This window comes from Mycteria americana, chromosome 1 (genome assembly GCF_035582795.1).
Source record: "Mycteria americana isolate JAX WOST 10 ecotype Jacksonville Zoo and Gardens chromosome 1, USCA_MyAme_1.0, whole genome shotgun sequence".
In the NCBI taxonomy this organism is placed as follows: Eukaryota; Metazoa; Chordata; class Aves; order Ciconiiformes; family Ciconiidae; genus Mycteria; species Mycteria americana.
In genome coordinates this window covers 111,959,911-111,985,458 of record NC_134365.1, presented here as the reverse complement: position 1 = coordinate 111,985,458, position 25,548 = coordinate 111,959,911, and the positions used below count along the sequence as shown (strand labels likewise).

Here is a 25,548-nt window from a genome sequence, read left to right as displayed (position 1 = left end):
TTTAAATTGCTATTAAAGGTTTCAGAAAAGTGCAGATTCATAGCATATTATATCAATAAAAAAATTCCAAGATTCAGCAGGATTGCATAGCTACCAAAAAAAAAACCACACCACCAAACCTAACCACACCCCACCCGCCCGCTCCCACCAAAGCCCATCAGAACATTCACAAACCCAGAAGGCATTCAGCACATCAGTCTGACAAGAGCTTTCAAAATTACTTGAATCACTGACCTTGGCACCTTGCTCCAGCTTTCAGAAAAAACAGATAGGAGTCTACGCAGAAGGTGTAACTACATGCAATATGATTTTTTTTTTAAATAAATAACAAGATGTGTATACCTAAAAGCGTGACTCTACAGCACTTCAAATAATTCTTGCCAATTACCTAGTAGCTGGTGCAAACACTTTCAGTAAACCAGTCTGGTTATTCTGCTCTTCCTCACCTAAAGAGGTAATAAAGCTTTAAATACCAGCAGTAGCAAGTATAACCCCCCCCCTATTCAAGGCCATCACACGAGCAGCCTGCCTGCCACACAGTCCAAACACGAGCAGCCTGTTTGGGGGGAGATATGTAACCCACCCCCATTACATGACCCGGGGTGCATTTCTGAGATAGGGGAGGACGCCTGTGAATTGGTCACGGGCAAGAGCAGCTCTGGCCGTGTGATGAGAGCAGGAGCCTGCAGCCTCTCGGATCCACTGGGCAAATGGTCGGTCAGGCAACCCTGAACTCAACTGATCAAAACACAAAGACTCTAAAGGTTGTATCCTTGGAAGGTTGCCACCTATAGAGATTAAAAAAAAATAAGCACAACTTCCAAAATACTTCCCTTGTGTACCAAGTCCTGCATGGATATTCCATGCGATCACCTCCTGCCATTCAGGACTGCATCAACATCCCTATTTCGATTGTTGGGAGACATACGAATATCATCTTCTGTATGAACTACCGCAGTATTAAGAAGTTAGTGGCTATTGCTTTCAGGAAATAAACAGTCAGTACCACATTATTAGCTAATATCTTTCAGTAATACATACATCAAATACACGGGATGAGCAGAGCAGAAGCACACACACGTGCTAGTACAATTTTCTCCTTACTACCTCGAAAAAGTGCAAAGGAGAGGAAATAAGTAGTATTAGACCTTGCTTAACACCATGCATTATTTCCAGTGGTAAATATCCTTAAAGTTTTGTACTTCTTCTAAAAAAATGGGCTGGGCTGACACACCTAACTTTATTCTACTATTCCTGTGATTACACTGCCAATATGCTGCTGAATCACAGGTCTGAAATAACAGTGGGTGTGGGAAACCAAAGGACAGATAAAACAGACTTTAAATCCATTATCAACCAACATTCAGTCTCTCTCCAGAAGCAGTAGAACTTGATAATACACATTGCTGAGAGGCCAGCTAAATATCACCCTTCAATCTGTTGTTCTGAGATGACCATCACAATAATTATTAGTTAGAGCTGACACACTGCTGAAACATGTATGACCTCTTCACATCATTTTTTCCAATTACTAGAAAAATCACCATTCACCCACCCCCATCGCTGAACCTGCTGTGTAAAGGACACTGGCCGAGGGAAGGGTCTGCACAGCACAAGGGACAGCCTGGGACAGGCTTCCCCTGGGCCCAGTCTTCCTCTGGGAGGAAAAAAAAAAAAAAAAAAGAAAAGAAACTCCATGTACACATGCATCAGCACAAGCATCCCCTACGGCAGCAGTGCAGGACTGCCTGGAGTACGGGGAATCCTGCAATACACATGCCTTAGCTCTTCAGCGGCAAAATGCCTGACAAAAAGTATTTTACTGGACAGAAATACAGACAGGGCAAAACCAGAAGCTACTTTTTTTTAAACTTCCCAGGCCATTTACCTTTATTCACATGCTTTAGTCTTAATATGAACATTACAGATAACCAACAGACACCTAACAACGTTAGAGAAGCACACAAGAGCTGCAAGCAGCAAGAGTAACATGATTAATTATTTGCTTCAGGAGATAAATTACAAGTTTTAACTAGGAGTCAAGATGACCAGTAAACATGAAAGAAAAAATTTCTTTTGACACGATCCAGATGCTTTAACTACACAATAAACTAAAGATAGCTTCAGTGGGAAATGGGCTGTTTGTAGTTAGAGCATTTATTAATACAAACCTATGTCTCCAAGTACTGCTGAAGTTTGACACATACTTCCTGTATGACAGTAAGAAAACATCTGATGAACAATGTTGGGAACCACAGTTCTGAATAAGGTATGCTGATGACTCAGGCATCTCTTGGAAGTCCAATATATTTATGCTTGTATGTGGTTTCTTCACACTAACAGAAAACAATCATGACAAACTTTGAGGTCCCCAGAACAAACTCTCGTTATTCATGGAGCATGGGATTTTCTTCTTTTGAGGGAAGATGATGAGTTAGTGGTATAGTAACCTCTCCACCTTTCAACCACGCATCAGCCTACTGTACCTTCACAATTTTTCTTCTTACATGCAAATAAGCTGAACAATGTTAAAGTTTGTCATCCAATTAGCTATTCATTAGTCTCACTAAGCAATGAGATACTCACTTTGGAGTCAAATAATATTTTTTGCAAAATATTCTCAAGATTGGCCTCTCCCCCCCTCCCCCCGCATGCAATTAGGGATGAAGTAGGTGACAAGGAGTTTTGGATAATATAAGAATCAGATGATTCAACAGAAATAAAAAAATAAAATCCCTGCCGTGAAAAAAGCTTCTTATTCTATACAGTTTCTCTAGGTACTTAGATAAGTAATCATCATCCATAGATGCCGATTACAACTTTAGAATTATTGCTAATTTCATTTTTACTGCAGGTGATCTACCACAATCAATCCCCAACCACCCTTTAAGCTTATCCTCAATTTGAAACTAAAGTAACCCTGAACTACTGACCTGCAAGCAGTAGTTTAGCTGAAAACCGTAACACTTCTGCTTCAGTATTATTGACAGAAAGTGCAAATGGACAGCTCTGACCAGTGTCTACCAGGTATTATGTAACAGAGTATCTGATACAATAATTGAGGGATATTTAAGTAAACCATCAACAACAGGTTTTGTAAAAGATAACCTTGCTCATGAAAGTTGGCAGGTGCACAGCAGCCACAAATGAAGTTGTTAAACACAGAAGACACAGGCATAGCACGGGACCCGGCAGCAAAACTCTGCTACATTAGCCTGCTAGCACACCTCAATTTAACACATCACCAACTGAGGAACGAAGAGACAAAATTAGTCCCTTCAGTCCTTGCCTTCCTGCTGAAGCGGCCAAGATCAGTGCTAGCTACTTCCAGCTATGATAGCAGTCTTTGGCAAGACATGCCTCTCCCTCCAAATGAGCTTCTTGAATGTAAGTTGTACCACTTGAACCAATTATACCTTAATCACTTGCATTCTCACTGCCCACTCTTACGACTGGAGCCATTAAACTTCCACAGTGACTATACCAAAGCAAATATACCTTTATCCTCTTATAAAAGCATCACATGCCATTAAAAAAAAAAAAACTGGGAAGAGGAGGCAGTCACATCACTAACCAGAACAGTGGCATTAACCAACATCAGTTACCTTTAAAACATAAAGGATAATTTTAAAAAAGCGCTGTGATTTAATTTTAGGTTTCTTTTTCTCTTGCCAGCTCAGGTCACTTCAAGCAAAGAAAAGCTTTAGAAGACATCCATTTTTTTTGACAAAGAAACATTTTCCAGCAACTCCTGGTGCACAGTAAAAGATTCATAAAGGCTGCCGTTCGCTTAGCCCCATTCCGTGATGCACGTCAATACGAGTCCCTCGATCCAGCACTTTTTTACTCCAGCAAGAGCGCGTCACGGCGAGCCGTGTGTCACACGCTGGAAATAGCGTTCACCTTTCGCAGGCGCGGATGCCGGCGCAGCAGGGTCACGCCGTGCATGTGCAGCATCTCCCTGCCGGCCCAGGGCTCACACCGGGGGCTCGGGCAGGACCTCGCGGTCCTCGCCGACACGCTGCTCCCCGTCCTGCTGCTCTGCCTGGCAGCTCTGCAAGTGCAACAGGCCCGCCCGGGGCCCCGGCACCGTCCCAGCCCGGGGCTGCCCGCCTGCCAGCCCGGGGAGCGGCGGGTCTCCCCCGAGCCGCGGGGCGCTGAGAGGAGGGCCCGGCACTCTGGAGAGGGGCTGACCCGGGGCCGCGGTGACGGCGGTCCCCCGCTGCCCGGCCGCGCCCCAGCACAGCGCCCGGCCCCGCCGCGCCCCCCCGTCGGCTTCGCGGTCTCCCCGGCCCCGGCCCGGGGCTGAAGCGGCGAGGGTAGGGAGAGGCCGCGGCGCGGGGAAGGCCGGGCCCCCCCCTCGGCCGGGGGAAGCTTCCCACGGGCCCGGGAGGCGGCGGGGGGTGGGGAGGCTGCGCCCCCGTTGCAGGGGGGAAAAGTTGCCGGCGGGGCGGAGGCCGGGTGCGGGGGCCGCCGCCGGAGCCGCGCAGGAAAGGAGCGGCCCCGGGAGGGGGTGGGGGCCGGGCCCGGACGAGGCCGGCGGGCAGGGACGCGGCGAGGGGCGCGCAGCCGGCTCCGAGGCCGGGCCCTGGCGCAGCGGGCGGGCCCCCGCGGCGCAGCGCAGCGCAGAGCGGCGGGCCGGGCCGGGCCGGGCCGCGCCGGTGTCTCACCTTGGCGGCGCCGCCGGGCTGCAGCACGTTCTGCTCCACCGTCATGGCCCCCGCGCGGCTCCCGGCTGCGCCCCGGGCTCGGCGGGCGGCGGCGGCGCCGTGCGGCAGCGGCTGGGCCGGGCCCGTGCTGGGCGAGCGGAGCAGGAGGCGGCGGCGGAGGAGGAGGAGGAGGAGGAGGGGCGGGAGGGGGAGCCCGAGTCACCGCCAGGCGGGCGGGCCGCCGAGGCGGGCGGCCGCCATGGGGCAGCGCGGATCCGCTCAGGCCCCGCTGTCACTCCCAGCGCGGCCGCCGCCGCCCAGCGTGCCCGGAGCGCCGAGCGCGCCGCCGGCCCCGCCCTCGGCTGGGCTCGGCCCGGCCCGCGCCGCCGACACCGCCGCCGCCCGGCAGCGGCTCCCCGGCGGCGCCGCCCCGCGCACCTGCCCCGGGCGGAGCCCCCCGCCGCCGCGGCTGCCCTCGGCCCCCCTCGCTCGCCGCCGCTGCCCTGCCCCTTCCCCCCGGTATTTACACCGGCCGCCTCCATCTTGGCGGCGGCCCCCGCGGGACAGCGCCGGCCTGGCCTTGGCCCCAGGGGCAGCAGCTCCGCCCCGCCGAGGCCCTGGGCCGCTCTGCCGGGAAGGACCCCGCGTCCTCCGCCGGGTGCGGGCTTCCCTTCGCCTCTCGCAGGGGCAGCCCCACCGCGCTGCGTCCCGAGGGAAAGCGAAGTTCCCCCGCTCCGCAGCGGCCGCCCGAGGGAGCCGCGGTCTGGCCACGCCGGCGGCGAAACCGGGAGCCCCTCGCTCCCGCCGGGGAGAGGCACCCCGCCCGGGGGTGCGTGGGCTGGCTGCAGGCTTCTCCCGGGCCGTGGGAGCCAAGGGTGGCCTGCCCTGCAGCCAGCCCAGTCTGACAGTCCTCAGCGTATCTCGGCCTCGGGACCCCGGCGCTTGCCGAGGGTTTTGCAGGAAATGTCTGACCAGTTCCAGCGCTGGCCCTTCGTATCGACAGCGAGCCTTAGCACCGAACGGCACTTAAAGTTGCAATCTTCCCCTCCCTGCTTAGGGTGAGCTGGGAGGTGATCGTATTCTGCATTCAAATTAAACGGGAACGTCTTTAACTATTTCACTGCTGATTAAAGTATGGGGAGGGTTTCAGGTCCCGGCAACCCACAGCGAATTTGGCACCGCAGGTAAACGGTCTTAGGAAAGACATTGTCCCTCTGCTGCTCCGCTCTGGGGAATCGAGGAAGGCGAGGGAAAGCACTGGGCTCTGGGCATCAGGACGAGCAGGAGAAAGCCAGCCTTGGAAAGTCCTGGGGGTACTGGGCCGCCCAAAATGCATTTGAACAGGAGCAGGTGACGGGCAGCAGAGGAACCCAGCCCGCATTTGGGATGCCTGCACGATAAATGGTAGCTGCATCTGGTTGGGCTTCCCAAGCTGGTGAAGAAGCGGCTACAGTCTGTAGGGAAAGCCGAGGGGAGCAGCACGGTTCTGATAGCCCCAAGTACCCAAGAATCACGAGCTGGGAGCCGAAGGCAACGAAATGACTTGCGGCTACTGCTCGACTGTCACACAGAGCCTTGGCATGTACGACTCCGTAATTCAATTCCCTCGTCTCCCCACAGTAGAGTGTGAAGCTTTTTAAAGCTGAGATTATCAGGTAATAACATCACTGCAAGATCTTGAACTTTAAGTAAAACACCAATTTTTGCACAGCTCGTGACAACCTGCAAACGCTGCCTTATTTCACTGTAGCTTCTGTGCCGGAGATGTTGCAATTTGATCAGTATTTGCTCTTCTAAGGTTCCTTGCTCATAGATTGTATCGGTTTTAATGTTTTTGCCTTTTACGCTGCAATATACAAGGCGATTTTTAAAATTAATGTTCCCAAAGAATTCATTGTGCAAAAGACAAGAAACTATGCAGATAATACAATGGGATCAGAAATGGCTTGCAAATTACTTTTCTGGGGGCAAGAGCAGAAATTATCTCTGCTCAGACTGATGGCTACGTGTAAGAAAGATAACAGTAGTAGTAGTTCGAGGGTTTTTTAAGAAAAGTTTTCTGTTTCACTGCTGTGCTGGAGTGATAGACCAATTTCTCTGCCCTTCTTTTCCAATATATAGTCATGCTTTTTCTCATACAGTTTTACAGCTGCTTCCACGCCCTGTGTTTTTGACGACTGCTGCACTATTTGTGTTCAGATAATTCTCATCAAAGCTATTCATTGTTTATATTTGAAAGTATGTGCTTTGATGCAGCATTTTTTTTAAAAAATACATTTGTCTTGCAATAATTTTTCAAGTCTTTTCTCTGTTTCGTTTAACTCAATGGAAAAGCTTCCCTGACAGATAGAATGTGTCGAAAAAAGAAAGTGTCGGAAAGAAATGTGACTTTTTGTCCAATTCGCCTCAAATCAGGATAGGATGACAAAGTATCATCTTCCATTAAATTCCTTCCCTTCTCCCCTACCTCTTCCCAACAAAACTATCACTTTTAAGGGCTCCTCCCCTGCCTCACTTTCTTTAAAATAAAAAAAGGCTGAGCAATCCACTCCCGAGACAGGGATTTATCATTGAAATACTGACATAATCTGAGCTGTAGCCATGCAAATTAGGATTCTGCCATACATATGGTGTTGCTGGAAACCAGACAGAACAGGGTTTCGTGTTCCATCTGTAGCACAAGCTCTATATGAACTACACTGAGCACAAGACTGGAATTCGTACCTCAACAGAAAACACTAATGATTTTGTCAGGGCCACAATTTAGAAAGAGCTCTTGGCTCGATGATATTAGTATTCCTTAGTGTCTATAAGATATTAAGGAACTGTCATTTCAGAAGAAATTAAAAAAGCAGATTGCTTGGTTTTACCCCTCCTTCCTTTTCTGCCTTCAAATCCCGTTGACTGGAGCCCAGATGAATTTTGTGTGAACCTCGGAAAGAATTTGGCACGATAACTCAAGGTCCAAAAGCTGCACTGGTACAGTACAAAAAGAACCATATAGGAGACTTGCTTTTTCACTTATGTAGTATCATCTAATCTCCTACCTGTGAAGCAGTCTTTCTGAGACATGCTGCCTTAACAAAGAGCCCACAGTCTTAAATTTCTGAGCTCCTGTTGCTAGTCTGCAGTGATCATTTAGCTGTCACGCTCCCAGAGCTGCAAGCATTTTCTTGCTAGTATTACTGATGATGCTAGTACACAGAAAGAGAGGTGATCACATTTGCTTATGAGTCTCAAGAGCTGAAATTTATTTCTCTTTTTTTATTCCTTCCTGTTGCTTATATTGTTGGTTACAAGTGTACCTTAATGTACCTTTAATATCTTAAACAGTATAAGGCATAGCTATACATATTTTCCCAGAAGTTTATCATATTTCCACTTAGTTGCTCCTCACCTTTTAACAATATTACAGGGTTTGGTTGTTAAACATTCGGCAACGCGTTGCACAACCTCTGCCTCCGGCTGCCTGGTCCCCTCGGCAAGGCTACCCCTGTTTGCATGGTCTCCTCACCAGCAGTGCTGGAGAAGAGATCCACCTGAAACACAACCGCAGCCTCCCCTCCCCCCTAAACCAGTTGTTTTCTTCTACTAGATCAGTTCCCCAAAATGGTTCACTGACTGGCTGTATAAACAGCTGTGCCGGCCCAAAAGAGAAGGTGACACAGGCTCAGCCATGATACCCGTTGAGCTTCGCTTCACCTATTCCTTAAATCAGTAAGTGATCGCACCTTTCTGATGTACAGAGCGCCTGTTGGATGCAAACCACGTTCCTGCTCGCTGGGCTCCTTGTCTTCCCATTTTTGTAAAGAGCAAACAAAATGCCAGCCAACCACAAAACACTTTAGCACATGTTTTATTGTATACAAAGATCATGTACAACAAGAAATAGCTCATTATTTCCTGCCGTTTTCAATGGGCTTGTTTTTGTCTTTAATTAAGTGCATCATTTATTTAGGGCTTTAATTATATTGTGGCTGCATTGGTTACAGCTGGGGAAGTACAAGTCAGGACTTCTTGGTTTTCTTTTCCCAAATGTGTAACCTGCTATATTGGCCATGAGAAAGCACTGCTTTAAAAAGTGCTGTGAACGCTGCAAACGCACAGCTTCTGTAATTAACCCTAGAGAAGAGTTTCTCTGGATTCGCATTTATAAAAGCCACTTTGCAGCACTTTCACTTAGGCCTTTTTGCCTGGCAGTAAATAGTTCAGCCACCTGAAACAAAACCACTGCCACTCAAGAAGCTTTTTAAGCACGACACCTTTTAAATTATAATTTGACAATTACTCTCTGTGTCACTGGTAACCATTCAAAGAGTGCTGCTGCGCTTGCAAAATCTTATGTTGGTTATTCCTCAAGGGAACCAAACCAAAAACTAACCAAAGTTGTAACTCAGCAAAGAGGGTGATCGTTACCTGAAAGCCCTTTGAAAATCTAAAAGTAAAACTAAAATGATGTGAATGTAGTTTTTGTTATTGCACAAAACACAGCTACATATTCCATAGTTTATATATCTTAAATTAAAGGTCTCTCACCCTCCAGTTGCTTCCTGACAGTAGATGCCTATTCATATACCTTCTAAAAGTCAGATGCTACATTCAAAATAAAAAATCTGAGGTTTAAATACTGAGTCCATGTAACTGCAGCTGAATTCCACAGAAATTATGGATTCTTCGAGAACATGGTTCAAGTGCCTTACATTTAACCTTAGCCATCTTCACATTTTATTTACTTTCTTGACCACACTTGCACATTGATCATATATTTCACATGGCTTTCCTGAGAGGCAGTAAGGTTTTTTCCTATGTGGCTGAAGGTAATTTAGAGCTCAGCAATGAATACTAGTCCTTGCAATAGGCATTACCCACCATTTATCAAGCAGTAGAAAGTTTCACAGCTTTCCCCAAAATACTTCTTTGTCATTGAAAAAGTAACTAACTCATTTAAAGAAGCATGTTTCACAACAAATTACTATCTTCAATGAATTTCCGTCAGGTAAAATAATAATTAAACACCACCCCCACCCCCCCCATTTTAAACTTCACCTAATGATGCTTTCCAATGTTTATTTTGAAACTTTAAAAATTTTTAGCATCACAAGTGTGTAACACCCAGATATTCAAGGTCTAAACAACTTATTTTGGATTACAAGGTAGTTAAGCCAGTTCTGCAGAAAATTCAATTGTTTTTCCATTTTTACTTTGAATATATTTTTTCAAATGGCAGAGCTTCCTACAAAGTCAAAAGTCATGTTCTTGTCTTTCCCTCATCTTCTCAGTCATTTCTTGCTTCCTGTTCAAGCTAATGGTCATTGACCATGATGACAGCCTATCATACCTTCTGGACAAGTTTCCCATACATGCAGTCATGGACATACATGCACTCTTGCTTAATTAAATAATGACAGACAATTGCTTCATTAGGCAATGACCTGACATCTGATGGTCTATGGGGATAAACAAGGTTGCTCTCCATCAGAATCCTGTAATCCGCAGATAAAACGAGACGGCAAAGCTGATGGGACTAATACAAAAGTCACATTTTTTGCTTCTGTCATTTTTTGATGCCTGTCTAGTCACCCATAATCTGCTACTCAAAGACAGAGAAATGAAAGGACCCAGACCACTGAAGTGCATTATTTCACGTAGGCTTCAGGTATTCCTCTCTGAGGGCAATATCAAAACACCTCAGCTAGTTACCTAAGCTCCCTGTCCTAGGTTTGGAAGGGACTTGGATGCCACAAGCTGGGATCTACAACATCCAGCAACCTCCGACTTGCTAAATTGCTGAAAGAGGCACGTGCCTAATATCCTACCCCTACTATGGCCCGGGAAGCTACTTTTGAACAGGTGGGAAGCTGCTTTAGATAAGGATTCATGTTTCACAACTGAGGCTTAATGATTCTTGCTCACATCCAACCACGCCACTTCCTTATTGCAGCATGGTCTACAGCCTCGTTGTCTGGCCGCTCCTCTGGAATGAGGGGAATGTCGACACCAAACCCCTGACGGTGTAGGAGGACACGGCACCCGCATCTTCCACCTCCTAGGAGAGTACTCTAAATATGAGGAGATTAAATAAGGGACAGACATCATTACCGCCTCCCTCGCTGGCTGTATTTTTAAATGTGAGCGCTCAAGGCTGCTGCGTGTCATGTTGATTCATTCCCGTCAGCGTGCTCAAAGCATAGCTATCAAGTGGTCTCAGGGAAGATGAACTGGGGAATACCACCGCTTCCCTTTTAGGGAACGTTTCTAGGCACTCAGCCCTGGCAGGGTGGAAGCACACAGAGAGAAAGACAGCTTCCCCAGCACTTCAGTACCTTTACTGATGAAAATTTGTTTGTCTAAAAATGTAGGTGGGACTTTGCTTTTTCTTTTTTTTTTTTCTTTTAGATCTGTATTTCCAGTCAACCCAGCTGTAGACAGGTAGCTTTCTATAGAACATGGTGGGCATTAGCACAAGGGTCATTGTATTCAGCCCTTAGCAACATTAAGGAAAGATCGACAGTCCCTCACAAATGACCGTGGCCTCCATGGCAGGACTTGATTACAGCTTTTTTTTCCAAGAAAAAAAAAGAGGGCAAAACACACCTTTAGGATTTTAATAGGATCGTGTAGGATTTTTATAGCATAAAGTTTTCATGCCCTCAGCCCAGAGGTTTTTTAAAATTAATACTTCTCCGTCTGGATCACACAAAACTACTGAGTAGTAGGTGTAGTAATTTCTTCAAAATGAACGGCATGCTTGCTTATTTTGTATTGTGTGAGAGGTTTTCTCTCTCTTATATCCAGTTATGGGACCACATGTCCTTCATTTTCTTGAATACATGTCAGTTTGGTTTGTACCTTATTACTGACCATAAGAATTTATATGTAAAAATTCAAGTAGATGTGAAACATTACTGACATCTGTGCATTGTCAGTCTCATGCCACCTCGTATTTTTTACCTGTTTGTAGAAAATAATTCTTTCTAAAATATTTTTTGGCAGTAAATAATATATCCTCCATGTTATTTCAATGACCCATGGCATTTGACCACATTTACTGACTGCAGCAATAGCCGTTTTGTATGTCAGAAGGCATCTGAGAAAACAAAAAAGTATTTGTTTTCTTTTCTTGTCATGGTTTTAACCAACAAGCCTGCTTCACTTAAATTTTAGAGAAGAACGGTGACAGTTGCAGACCATTTCACATCTCTGCCATATTTGACTTGTTTTATCTGAGCCCAGTGTTCATTTAGGCGATTAAAAAGTTAACATTTTAATAATTAATATTGGGGAGGTTACCTACCAGAAAGAAAGAAAAAGAAAGGTTTTAATCAATACAAAATGTCACTTTAAAAGCCTCCTCATTGCTATTAACCCACTCAGAGAAGCGTTGCAGGTAGTGTGTGGCTGTTGTCAGTGGGCGCTCTAGGCACAGCTGTAGGACAACCTCCAAATAAATATGCAACTATACTATCTGTGTATTCACATGAAGGACAATATTGGGCTCCAAGAGTACAGCTGGCACCACAAAATCTGTCACTTTGTATATTCTGATGAGATTTCCACTCCCGCTTGTGCTGAGATGACCAACTGTAAGCAAAGTCATTTAATACGTGCAACATTTAAAGCTGATCTTGTCAACAGACTTCACTATGACTCTTCCTCATCACGTTTGGTATATAAAAATGAAACCCACCTAATAGTAAAGTCAGCTTAGTGACCTTCACTACTGCAGTATCAGGCACAGCAGACGCAAAGCCTTTAAATGTTAAAACATGGACAGCTGGGGTGAAACATAAGACTTAAAGGATGACACATTAGATAAACGGGAGGCTGATGAGATGAGATGGGGTCATAAATTGCATTAGTCACACTGTTTGACAAATGATCTCCAGTGGCACTTGCTTCTCAGTGGGGACTTTCATTGATGATCTTTAGTATTGCATTGGTAAAACTTACTCAACTATTGCACATTTGGTACATGTTACCAAGGAAAACCATTCTCTTTGCTGGCACGAAACTCAATATCTGTGCAGAAAGGGGGAAGTGCTGCACTAGCTAGGACTCCCTGCCGCACAGTTAAAGCAGTGGTTCATTTGAGGGAGGGGAGGGAGAGTCCATGACTTAAAACGGAGGCAGGACTGAGGTGGTGACGTTAGACAATGCTTTTGGGGAACGTGGGTGTAGGGGTCTCGTCAGAAACATCATGCACCAATTGACAAGGAGAGCCGCTCTGAACAGCAGTTCATGGACATTTTATTGAGGCACGCTCCACGTGTATACTTTGCCATTTAAAACAAGCTCAACATAATGTTCCAGAGAATCAACGAAGCAAGAAAAACTCCAAAGGCAAAAACCTAAGGGAAGTATTTATTATAAAAATGGACAAAATTAAGACAATAAAATAATTCATCGCATGAACAGGATGGGGACTGATAGTCTAAGCATGAAGGCAGAGACAGATAAGAAGGTTTTTTAACAGTAGCAGGTCAGCATTACAGGTAGGTGAAGTCTCATCATTTAGTTTAGTGGTCCATCTAGAAAACGGGGGCAGAGCTACTAATTCTGAGGGCTTGCTCTATTTTTGTTAACCAAGGCTGGGAGATGGTATGGCTAAACAGTACTAAGGGATGGCAAAATGTTAACTGTAGAAGGACATACTCAATAGCAAGGAGGGACTATGGGGGAAAAAAATCACAGTATGAGGGCAACCAGCCCTCTGCACCAGGCTAGGTGACTGGTGTGGAAGTTCTGCAGCATGCAGCCTGGGAGGTGGCCACATCACGGTGTCTCCACCGCTCTCTGAGCCTTTGCAAACACACACCTTCATGGCATGTCAAAGAGAAGCCACAATGCTGTACTGGAAATACGAGTTCCACACACATGGTGACAGAGCAAGACAAACAGGGCAAGAGACATAGAATTCCCCATCCCACCAAATTTACATCTGTAATAAGGTGAGGAGTTCAGGTAAACACATCTTATAAGGTGTGGGGTTTTTTTGTTGTTGTGTTTGTTTGTTTTCTTTCATATATATGCTAAAAGAGAATTCAAACTGTTTTCTATTCTAGGGGACTCTGGTCTCCACAGAGAAGACACATGGATCAATGTAATACACAAATTAAAGATCTTTGTGTAAGGTTCTGTGATTCAAAGGGTGTATCTATTAATTCAAGCAATGACAAGAGTTTGGATCTTCACTAGGGGCATTCAGTGGAAGGAAAACTTTGGCTCTAGGGTTCATACTTAAAGACCAGGTTGTATGGACTGTAGAGTTGAGTTTGGCACAAGCGGTCATGGATTGGAGGACTCATCTGGAAAGGTCCTAGATGAAGGCATCTGTTTCCTCAGAATCAATGTTGCTTCTTCTGATCCATTCAAATTTTCTTCTTAAAGCCTGCTACGCTTTTTAGAGTGACCTAAACTTAGATTCATGAATGATATAACTCTATTGACAGGCACATGCCTAAGACTTTCACAGATGACCAGGAGAATTACTAAAGGCCAACCGAGACTCTTACCTTTCAAACTCACTACTCCCCCTTCTCTGTAGCGGAGCTTGGATCCACAGCTCGTCACTCAGCCTGCTTCACTGCACAGCAGAGCCTGCAGGGCAGTAGTCTGCCTCTGACATGAGCTAGTACTCATTTCCTTCCCAGCTGCTTACAATTGCAAATCTTTCAAAACTTAAGTGTCTTCCCTCTTCTAGCCCTGCCAGACAGACACCCTTATGACAAAGCAGGAAAAGACAACCTAAGGAAGTAGATGGTATCAACCCATCTATTATTACTGCTTAGGAAGTTGCAACACCTTCTAGTTCTGACACAGCTATTACTGCAGCAACACATCAGATACCCCCTTCATGGACTTTCTGGAAACTTTCAAAAGGCAGGCAGTTAGAAGCCGGCTCATTGCACCAACTAGGTAAGGGAGCTTTGGGTTTGCAACCTGTAAACTCGTATCCTCCTCCCCTTCTCCAAGGCAGTTGCACCCTCGACCAGAGTGCTGTAACTTCAGTGGAGCTCCCTGGGGAGGCTGTGTGAAGAACGTGCATGGTGGCACAGGAGCGGACAGCAGATACTGGCTGCTGTGGCTGGAAGTGCCCCATTTCCTCTGGGTCTGCAGTCAAGTGCTGCAGCCCAATGCCACAAGACCAGTTCTACAAATCAGGAAACATAGAAAAGAGGGTAATTGGGAGAAAACGGTAAGTATGGGAATTGTTGCTAGTACAAAACTTACTGCTCGGGTCTGAGTTTAAAGTGAGAAATTAACAAACTCTAGCTATAAACCAGCTTTGGTAACATCTGAGCCATCTAACTTTGGATTTCTTACCTTGCCATGAGGAAAGCTGCAGCAGAACTGCTGTCATGTTGCCACATATGGTGTTCATACTGGCAGTAATTCTACCTTCTCCTAGAACGCCACTTCACTGTTTTGACACTGAATAGTAAAAGAATACAGTTACGGGTAAAAAATGAGAGAACCACTCCCACCATGAAAGAATTCATTTTACTAGGGTAGGTTAACTTGTAATTGAAGACTCAAGCTATTCCAGGGTGGTGGTAATAGTTTGTTTGACAAGTCTCTTTTCTGAATGCGTGCATACGTTATTGTTGCCGTTTAGGTGGCGCCACTCCTTGCTTAAAACTTACTTTGCATAATTACAGGCAGTTTTGCAAAATATTTTATTTGTAATCTTCGGTGCTTGCATACCACGTATTTTTTCTTTCGGTTGAGAATGTTTGTAGTAGCCTTCTGTCACAGTTATTTAAATGGGGCTAAGGATTGATTTCTGCAACACCATGGAAAAAAGTCTTTGGATACTCAGAATGAGACAGAAATGGCTGGACAGAAATGACTGGTGGTTTAAGACGCTAGTTCTTTCTTCTGCTTCTAGGCCCTCCACAATTCGTTACCGCTTGTTTGCCAGGGGAAAACATCCCCGCAGAAAAGCAGCCGGCTGGGGCTGTGCATACATGCCTCAGATGCAAAGTCCAGCAATTTTCTTTCAAGTGCTGACGACAGCTGGTTTGTGCTAAGACGGCAGACTTTGCGCTGAGACACGTGCAGGTGCTCCACCCTGCCAGGCCAGCTGCGGCAGGGACGGGACAGTCGGCCGGAGGGGTTGTGCCTTGAACAACCTCAGCGCAATTTGCCAGGCTGTCTCTGTCCTCGCCCCTGGCCTGAAAGAGTGGGTAAACTGCTTTGTTCAAGGAATAAACGCAAGTGCTATGCAAAACAGGGTACCTGCGTGATGGGTGAAGTAAACCTGTGACTTCTCCCATTTCCAAGCAGAAGGCTTCAGTGGGAAAATTCTGGTTCATTGAGTTCAGAGCATTTCGTTCACAACACCTGCAGGTTTGGTGGCCTTCTGCGGAATCCAAGGTAGAGGTAAAACCTTTCCATGCTTACTGCAGACAGCCGAGAGCAAAAGCAGACCTGTGAGTTTTGCGGTTCTGCGTCAGAGCCACCAGCCGGGATCATTAAAGACGGTGGGCATGTTTACACAGCGCAGAGAAGCCCGGGAACTGCGGGCAGCACGATGGCCTCAGGACAGCACGGTGCCGATACGCGCGCTGGCTAGCGTGTGTGCCAAGAGGGGGCCGTACCACGCTACGCTAGCTGGACTGATGGTAGCTCTCTGCGAACTCCTCGTGGCACGAAACGTAGATACCCCAGCCTCATGGGCTTCAAGGGAAGCCATGGTAAGTTTGCTAGCTCATATGGGGTATTAGGAAGGAAGATAAGCACAAAGAGAACGCATCAAATGTGTTCTATGTAGGGGGATTAACAGGGCGAGAGACATAACAGAGACCGAAAATTACAGTCTAACATACTGCACATCATTTTTAGGATTCAGCAAGACTTTCATGTTCAGATTCCTATTTTGTACGCATTTCTTTCTCCCTTTTCATTAGATGCCAGAAATCTTTATCATTTTCTCCATGTTTTGTTCCCCATTTCCTTTTTCCCCATGCATTGTTTCTTCCCATTTTCTGAGTATTTCTAAAACTCAATTTCACAAAAGCTCATTTTTCACATACACCAGGTTGTAAAATATACGAGCCAATTGTTGGTCACTCTCCCAGATGTAAAGATACATCTAAAATTGAAGTAAAAATGTTGAATGGCTGAGGTTTTTTTCATGTGCAGACAAATCTCATTACAAACCTATAAAGAAGAATTGTCCTGCTGTCCTTCCTAGACACACAGTTTAATTAATACTGGATATATTTAGTTTTCAGAGTGCCTCTCCCACACACAAAAGCCAAGGTAAAATAGGAATATTCAGTTGCTATATAATGGGAGGATATTTATAAAAAACAAAGCTACATTCAGCAAAGCATTGTTCATTTAGACGGATGAGTTGAGAGATGTAATTAAGTCTAACTTTAATGTGAATTTGTACATGTATGATTAAGAACCCATACAAATAGTCAAATTAGACTTTTAACTTGACTATACAGAGTTTGCAACCTGATTGTTTTGGTAGACATCACAGGCCTGGTTTTACTAGTCTGTTAGCTGTACAACTCCTTGGCTCACAACAGCTTTGCATGGTGTAGAAGGGAGGTGGTATCTGCATTCTTTTATATGACTAAGTTACTCTGTCATGAACCTAGTGTATACAAACTAAGATGAAGGACAAGATTCTTCATTCCACCCACGAGAAGGAGTAACTCATTTGACAAGAGAAATATTTCAGACAGAGCTTGAAGGGCATTTTGAACTAGCACAGCCATGTTCATTTGGTGATAAACACTCCTCCAAGGTCTACACACTCCTACGTGGCCTCCTACACAGGAGAATTCTAGCTAATTAATTTGGCAGACTGGATTTCTTCTTCAACTTACAAAGTGATGGGAAATGCATGGATGTGACACAAAAAAATTGCTTCTGCACAAAACGGATCAACATTCCTGGAGAAAAAAAGAAATCTGGCCACTAGATCATTGTTATATTCGGTGGTTGTTATACTCAAAGCGCAGTGCAGTGCTCATTGCACAGCAACTAGTTGCACAGTGCAACTAGTCTTTTTTTATTTCCTGTTTCAATTTTCCACATAGAAAGAAGAGCTAAGGAATGGGCTCTGCTTCCTTGACACTTTGTCATCACCAACACTTTTTCCACTTACGAAGATGTTCTTTAATACAATTTCCCAGCTTTCTTCCGCCGTCACTGTCCAGCCCCCAGTGAGCCCTATGGCAGAGCACTCTGTGGTGGCGTGAGAGATGTGGTAACAGCTCATCTGGCATGTGCCTTTTGTTTCAAAGGTAATACCCAATTTAAAATATACAGATGTCAACTGGAACTCACAAGTTGCCAGCAAACAGCAAATGAACAGCAACCTACACTTTGGGTAATTGAGAGTCTTAGGCTTTGCAAAAGCACAATTAGTCTGAGACCATTAATATCTACAGCTCGGGAAAATATCTTCAGCCAGCTTTCACAGAAGGGCACGGCTAGCTGCAGTACAGAGGCACCTTTCTGAGGAACATGTGGAACAGGGTTTCCACATCAGGTTCAAGCCGTCCGCACTACCGTAAGCAGGTGGCTTGGGAGATTTTAAGTCGCTTGCATTTGTGGGTTGACATTCAAGAATTTTCTCTCTCTTTAAAACCATCAGTCAAAAGTATTTACAGATTTAGGAAATTGTCACTAAACAGACCTGGCCAGGAACTGGATTTTCCGCTTCACAGGAAACTTCATGCTGCCAATTTTTTTCCCATTGCAACCTAATAAATTCTATTTTTCTGTAGTTGCAATACATTTCATACAGAGTTCAAATTTCTTTGAATTGTTTTAAATAAAACAATTCACACTTTAAAATTTTCTAAAAATGGTCCATATGTTCTTTCCTGGACTTTTTTTTAGTGCTTTATCAGTTTTCCTTTTCCTCTGATTTACATCAACTTAGCATATTTTTCAAAGCATTTCATTTTTGACAGAAATAATGCTTCATTAACAAAAAGAATCTCTGAACAAGCTACACGAAAGATCCCATCTACTGTATTTGGCAGACACCTTTCTATTTCTTTTCCCAAGTTTACAGTTCCTAGACAGCCTCACATGCACGCAGAAGAGGAGCATAAAAATGATGGCAGTCATTCTGGAAGGCCTTAGTTCAAGACATTTTTTATGGCTTCAGTGGTTCTTTCTTTAAAAATATTCTTGGTAATAGTACTCTAGTACCTATTTATATCTGAATGAAAAATGCCAGGGAAAAAAAAAGCCCAGCTGTGCTCCAGTAAATGTTAAAATCTGTAGCAGTTTAGAGAGCCACTGCAGAGCAGTGAACCACTGAAAGGAATCACTTCCCTCCCTTCAAGTCTTTTCCCTGTGAGAAGAGGTTTTTAAAGCTCTCATTACAAAATAGAAATACTGAAGGTCTTTTGCACGTGCTAAGCCAACTGTACTGTAAGAGCTTCTCTTGGATACAGGCACACCTCTGATTAGCACTGTAAACTTCAGACCCTTCTTATGTCAGCCTGTACTTTAGCGCATTAAGTTCCACCTCTGCGAGGAGGGTGGCAGTGAACTTCTTGATGCAGAAAATTTCTTAACTGATAAACTAAATTCATGAGATGAGTCGAACCAAGGAGCTCTAAAACAATCACCAATGTACACATATTCACTGTTCCTTAAAAGGACTAGTTGTTTGACTTGTGACCTGGATTTTACCTTGAGGACTGATGGATCATTTTTTGACTTGGTCCAGGGACTAAGCTTTCAGAATACACTGGAAATCTCTCAGTTTACCAGGCTCAGTTAGAAAAGGTGCATATACAGCATTTATGTAGTGTTTTGACAGACTTTATTTTCTGCTTAAGTGATTCAGTTTCCCCTGGATACATATGGCCCTCTCTTTGTTATGCAGGACTGTAACTGCACAGAAAGAGGATGAGGTCATCAACTACGTTGCAATACATTCATTGAACAAGTCATTTCAAATAGCCTTAAATACATGAAATGTTCTGTAAGTGAAACCGGATCCTCACTTACTATAAATGTTAGGCTGCCAGGCTAAATGAGAAAAAAACATAGTATCTGTTAATAAAAAGAAACACTGACAACAGTGAACAAAATAGCATAGCCATTATACTCAGAAGAGCCAGGAGCCTTCAGACTTTTGTACTCACCAAAGTTTCAGATTCAGGGAAGTTTTTTGTGTCTTAATCAGTATAGGAGAGGTGAGCAATTTTATCAGTTGAGAAGGATGAATACTAAAGAATCTGGCAACAAATCTCTAGATCCAGATACTTAAAGCATTCTGTTTGAGTAAAAGTTCAATACTAACTAACTAAGAGGATATGGCAGTGCAGTGCAAAAGAGGACAGCAAGTTACAGGACTTCTTAACAGAGACCGTGCAGCACAAAGATGCAGGGGGTCAGTGCCCGCCTAGAGGACTGTCTGAAGTACATCAGTCAGTGCATACACCATCTTTGAAGTCTGTGGGTGACCTCTCTCAAGTCCGGTTTTGGGTAGATCCAAACCTGTGAAGTTGGAAAGACAATCCCGGATATGGCGAAGGTGCACGCGCGGCTTCAAACGCCGGGGCAACTCCAGTCTCATAGATGCAACTGAAGAGGCTCCCCGTGGTCAGCCCGTGAGGCAGCTGTGGGACAGCACGGGGCAGGTCAGAGGGCCTGCCGTACTTGCGCCTCTTCCTGAGACCACTCTTCAAATGCAAAGGCACAGCCAGAATACAGATGTTATCACCCACAGCTGACAACCACAAGTGGAACAAAGCATGAGTCAGAACTTAATGTCATGTAATTTGCCTGGCGTAAGCATGAGCAAGAAGACCTTGCCCCAAAATGTCAGATACATCATCCACAATATTATTGAAAAACAAAAGCCAGGTATGACAGAGGACCTGTAAGGGAAAAGAAAGGACGGACTGATATTCCTAAGAACAGGTGGCTGAACTGGTGGCCCACAAGCCAGGTATTGGGCACACAAGGTGGTCCTAACTCACCACCTTTTCTGCAGCAGTTCTGGAGGAGACAGGGCATGACAGCGGGTGAAAAGCTGTACCTCCCTCTGCATCTGTGCGTGGCACCCTGTCAGCAGAGCCCCAGACGTGGCAGCCAGCCTCCAGCACTGAAAAACTGGGACCACCAATGCAAGTTGACCCCTCACATACTGCCAAGGGTATCTAAGACAGTTTTCTCCTCTCTCTCACAAGCCTGCTCTGAAGGGTAGAACAGAATATCTCAGTTAGATTTCTGGTCAGGAAACCCCTGGAAGATCCTCTTTCTCTCTGTTAACTACAGAGGGAGTCCTTGGAAATTAAAGTCTTAATTTTGTTGACCAAAATTAGTCACCTAAAGCTAGAGAATGTGAAGTCCTTATCCCTTCCTCAAGGCATTTCCCTTGGGCAAAGTAGACAAATTTTTAAGGTTTTAAAAAATGTTTTCTGAGAAATCAGTGTTTGAGATTCAGCCAACTACCTTCACATAATGCCCAAAACCATTGAGCAACAAAAGCTTCTGTTAACAGGAATGAAAGATACAAGCAACCCAGAATCCCCAGGCTGAGTAAACTACAACCTCTGGTCACTTCTGGAGCCTTTGTGGTGACACTGTCTCTCTTGCAGTCAGCATTTTTTTCTGCTGATGTTAATAAAACACTTACTTAAAGAAAATTATTTATGCTATTCTTTATTATTGGGGTTGTAGACACCCCATTCTACGCGGATGCAAGAAAAGGGTGCCACCTCTGTTTAGGAGAGGTTATAAGTCAAATAAAGTTTACTAAAAATTCAAAACTATCACGGTAAACCAGATTTTTAATGCTATCATGGCTCTACTGTATTACACTCCACAGAGGCTATAGTGAGACAGTTGCTGAAAGCAGCTTTGTTTATTGTTAACCAATGAACTTATCAGGGGGAGGGATTCCTGTCACAAGGCAGGATATAAGGAAGGAAAAATAACAGTGTATTTCTGTTGTTGTCTTTATTCTGTAATATTCTGTATAATCCAAGCAGCTGATGATGGTATTTTCTTGGCAGCAGAACAAGGAGCTATTGTAACTAGAAGCAGCTAGACAATTTTCATATGAAACATAGAGTATATGTTCCAGCTTTCTGAAATACTACGGCAAGATTCAAGGTTATAACAGAAGACTGTGGAGAAAGCCCATACAAAGGAAACGAGGAAGAACGGAACCGGACACGCTGATAATATCTTCAGCTTCCTCATGGGCAAAGTCAGCCAATGACACTCGCTAGTCCTACACCTTGTCCTCTGAAGCTGGTGGTGATGTTACGACTCAGAGCCACGGCAGGACAAGATTTGAGATGAGCCATGTCTAGTCCTGCCATCCGTATAAACTCCCCTGTGAGCGAAGGGCAACGGCAAGGCTGGGCCTTCACTGCCTAGATAACAATAACTTTTTAAATTAACACTTTACACTGCAAAAAATTAGTCACCTGAAAAACATTACTTTCTTGCTGAAATATGGCATATAGAGAAATCAATGGGATATACTTATTTGCCGGCAGTCAGACATTGCAGATACATCTTCTCTCTTTTGGCATTTTCTCTTCTGTCCCCTCCCTCTCCCAAAATGAATGCATTTGCAAAATGAGAAAGGGAGAGAGGGCAGAGAAGATCAGTTGACAGGTTCCTCTGTAACCATGCTGTTAAAATTGAGGAAGACAGAATTTACCTTTGTAAACTTTTTGTTTAAAGATACAGCTTAGCGTATAATAATATACCAAATGCAAGAGTTTTGAAATTTTTTATAAATGCATTCCCCATGTTTTTTAAATTGTGGAGTTATGCCGCCAGGGTTTCTTGCCAAGGGTGTACATCACTCGTGCTCCAGAAATGGTATCTAGCCAGCTAGATATTGCTTCAGAGTGACAAGAGGCTTCTGCAGGAGCACTAGTCTTTTTAGTCCAGAGCACCAAGCTCTTTACTAGGAACTGTGAGAGATTAGCTGTCTAGTTTGCAGCACTGAAATCAGGTGCCTGGAACTGTCTGGAGTTAGTACCTGCCTTCAGGATAAAAGAGATAAAAGAGATACGTGGCTTCACACAATTCAGTCTGGGCAATTCATCCCCAGATAGTTCAGGTTCGTCTTTAAAGCAGTGAATAAACTAGTAATTTATAGCCCAAATGCTCTGAGGTTTTTCAGCAACATAACATCATAGCCATTCAGTAATTATAGAAAGAAAAAACCATCAAAACCCCTGAAACCTAGCATTCTAACTGCTAAGTATCTTCTTGTATAACTAGCATTATCATTAACAACCTAGAAATTCCAATTCCCACCTCTGAGTGCAAAAGACCCACAACCAAGCAGGATTACTATCTGCGTGGTTAAACAGCATAAGGCGGCCTCTCCGCAAGAACCCCTTCTCCCTGCGCTGGGCGACGTACTACCCTCGGTTACACAGGGCTGATCCCGTAAGCAGCTGCACCTCCTGTACTTGCGGGCGACACCAAGCGTGGCTCCTGTTGGAGCCCACCTGGCACGCAGCTCTAGGAAGAGACTTAGCGGCGTATTTCCAAGGACTCGCGCTGATGGATGCCGCTCGCCAGGATCGCAACGGCGGGGTTATAGTTAGCCCAGGCAGCACCTGCCGGGTCAAAGACTGGGGAGCAGGTCGGAGACCGAAACCAACGCCTTCAACAAACAGAACAGACACCTATGTACTTCAATAAACACGTTGAAGGAATAAAATATGAACTTCCCAGTAAATTTGGTTTTTAAAAAGCCGTTTCTCCACTACTGTAATGCACCTGTAGAAAAAATGCTGCAGAGTACAGCAGACATTTCAAATTGCCACAAGAATCTCTTAAACAGCAATTCAATTTTGTTACTTATTTTGAGAAATATAATTAATAAGTATAATTAGGCTTGCGCAACTCCTTATTTCCACTTTGCTGAAATTAAAAGTAATCATTGTATATACAAAACCGTTTAAGATCTACCCTTCCCTTCCCAAACCCATACAAAATTATTTTAGGTCTTTATAAATAACTGCAATTCTGTATCTGTAAACTGTTTTCTGAATTCAGAGAAAGCTACTAATACATTATGGCATCCTTCCTACAGGAAGGATCATGACAGGAACCAGAACTTTTTCAAGAATTGGATTCATACTTTGGAAGCCTCTTCTGCAAGAGCGGATGACTATAAATCTCATCACATTCAAAAGACAGTAGAAATCTCTCACTAAAATCTCAGTTCTTTGATTAAGGTTTCTACTAAGCTGTTCTAGAAACACACGCAATATACATATATGCAGTTTTTTCCTCACTCCTACAGAAAGGAAAAGGAAAATGATGTATGAAGAATATAAAAACAGCAGGGACAAGCACCAAGAGAATATGATAGGTTATCATGCTACCTGAATAGTACAGTTAAGATTGCTCCATTCACTTCTCAGCCAGATCTGTAGCCTGCCCTTCCATACATACCGTTGTGCAAAATGTTAACTTTCCTTAAGCCAAATGTTTAAATACATATTATCTGATAAATCGATAGATTTCAGCTGTTGCAGGAATAGTTTTTGAATGAAACTGTTATTATTTCCCCCCTCTTTGACATGAGTTTTCACGATGCTGTCAATGTAAGCCAGAAACTACAGAATTACTCAGCACAGACAGCACAGCAATAAAAATATGGACATTTTTCATGTCCATATTGGACATGAAAGACAGAATGTCTGTCTTCGGACCTATCTTCTAAGCATATGGAATAGGAACCGCTACATACTGCAATATGGTAACACTCTCGACAGTGATAATTGAGGAACGACTATTACTTGAGTATAATGTTAAGGGTCATTGGACATAAAAGAAATGTCTTAAAACAGGTTCTCTACCTTGGCACCATACTTAACTCGTTCTAATTCATCTGGTATGGTAAGAAATCCATCTGCTGTTTTTAGATATCCTCAATGTTGAGGCTCAAGGTGGTGATCTCAAGGATGAAACATCTGAATCTCTCTTCCAGTCAGCTCAAAGGAAGGCAGGGGTTTAACTTAAGGGAACTGAACTTTTATGCAAGATGGACTTGGACTACAGAAATTAAATTCCACCCTCCTAAAAGAAAAATACGTCTTGCTATATGAATGAGCATGTATTCCTATTATTTTGGAATGAGGGAGAAAGAAGAAAAGAAGATTCAGAAACGATCTTAGGCCAGCAAGTCACAGCAGTTATCACACAAAGACAACGTAGCTACTGCAGCACCGTAAAGAGAGAGCCAAGTTAATTTTAAGCTGGCCGGTCAAGTATTAGAAGTTTATATTAGAAGGCTATCCATGGCAGCAAGGAACTGAGCGTTAACCAGCTTACCTGCTGAGAGTCAATTACTCCATACCAAACCCTTGCATTGCCACTTCTGATACCTCAATGGCTAAATTAAACCTAGTTCAGGTATTGATAACTCCAGTTTATTATTTCTAAATAGTTTTTTAACAACAGTTTTTGAGATGGTAATGCATCTTCACAGCGGCAACTCCTACACATTCTCTCTCGTTTTAAAAAGAAAATGGGGATTAGTCCAGACTTGAAAAGGTCCCTCAAATTAGGAGGTATCAATTGCTGCAAATCAAGAAGCATTTGAAATACACTTCTAAGAAAATCAGATTATTCAGTCTTTCAAGTTGTGAATTACATTTTTTGAAGGGATTGTTATGACATTTCTTGCATGATATTTGCATATATACAGCCTCCTTATATTTTTAAATTATTTCTGATTGATTCCTGGTGTTAGAATAATTTACTTTAATGTGTAGCTATCAGATGATACTTTTTAAAAAAATCTAAGAGAACTCAGAACCATTTGCAAGTCATGGGGTATCTAAAATTTTTTCTCAACTAAATCTGAACTTTCTCTGAAAGAATAATTGTCACATTGTTGTGTTTCCATAGCATTAAGCAC

The 25,548-nt window shown here is 44.1% G+C and overlaps 1 protein-coding gene across 2 annotated transcripts in view; it reads right to left on the bottom strand.

Annotated features, from left to right (window-relative positions):
- Window positions 1–4,963, bottom strand: part of USP25 (ubiquitin specific peptidase 25) — a 100,176-nt gene extending 95,213 nt beyond the window's left edge. The window contains exon 1 of one of the 2 annotated variants that reach the window (XM_075516726.1): window positions 4,671–4,963. In XM_075516726.1, the coding sequence (XP_075372841.1) occupies window positions 4,671–4,715 (45 nt within the window). In that variant the 5' untranslated portion in view covers window positions 4,716–4,963. Of the gene's footprint in view, window positions 1–3,903; window positions 3,925–4,670 lie in introns of those variants that run through there. The other variant, XM_075516718.1, reaches the window with a different exon arrangement.
- Between the last annotated feature and the right edge of the window lie 20,585 nt (window positions 4,964–25,548).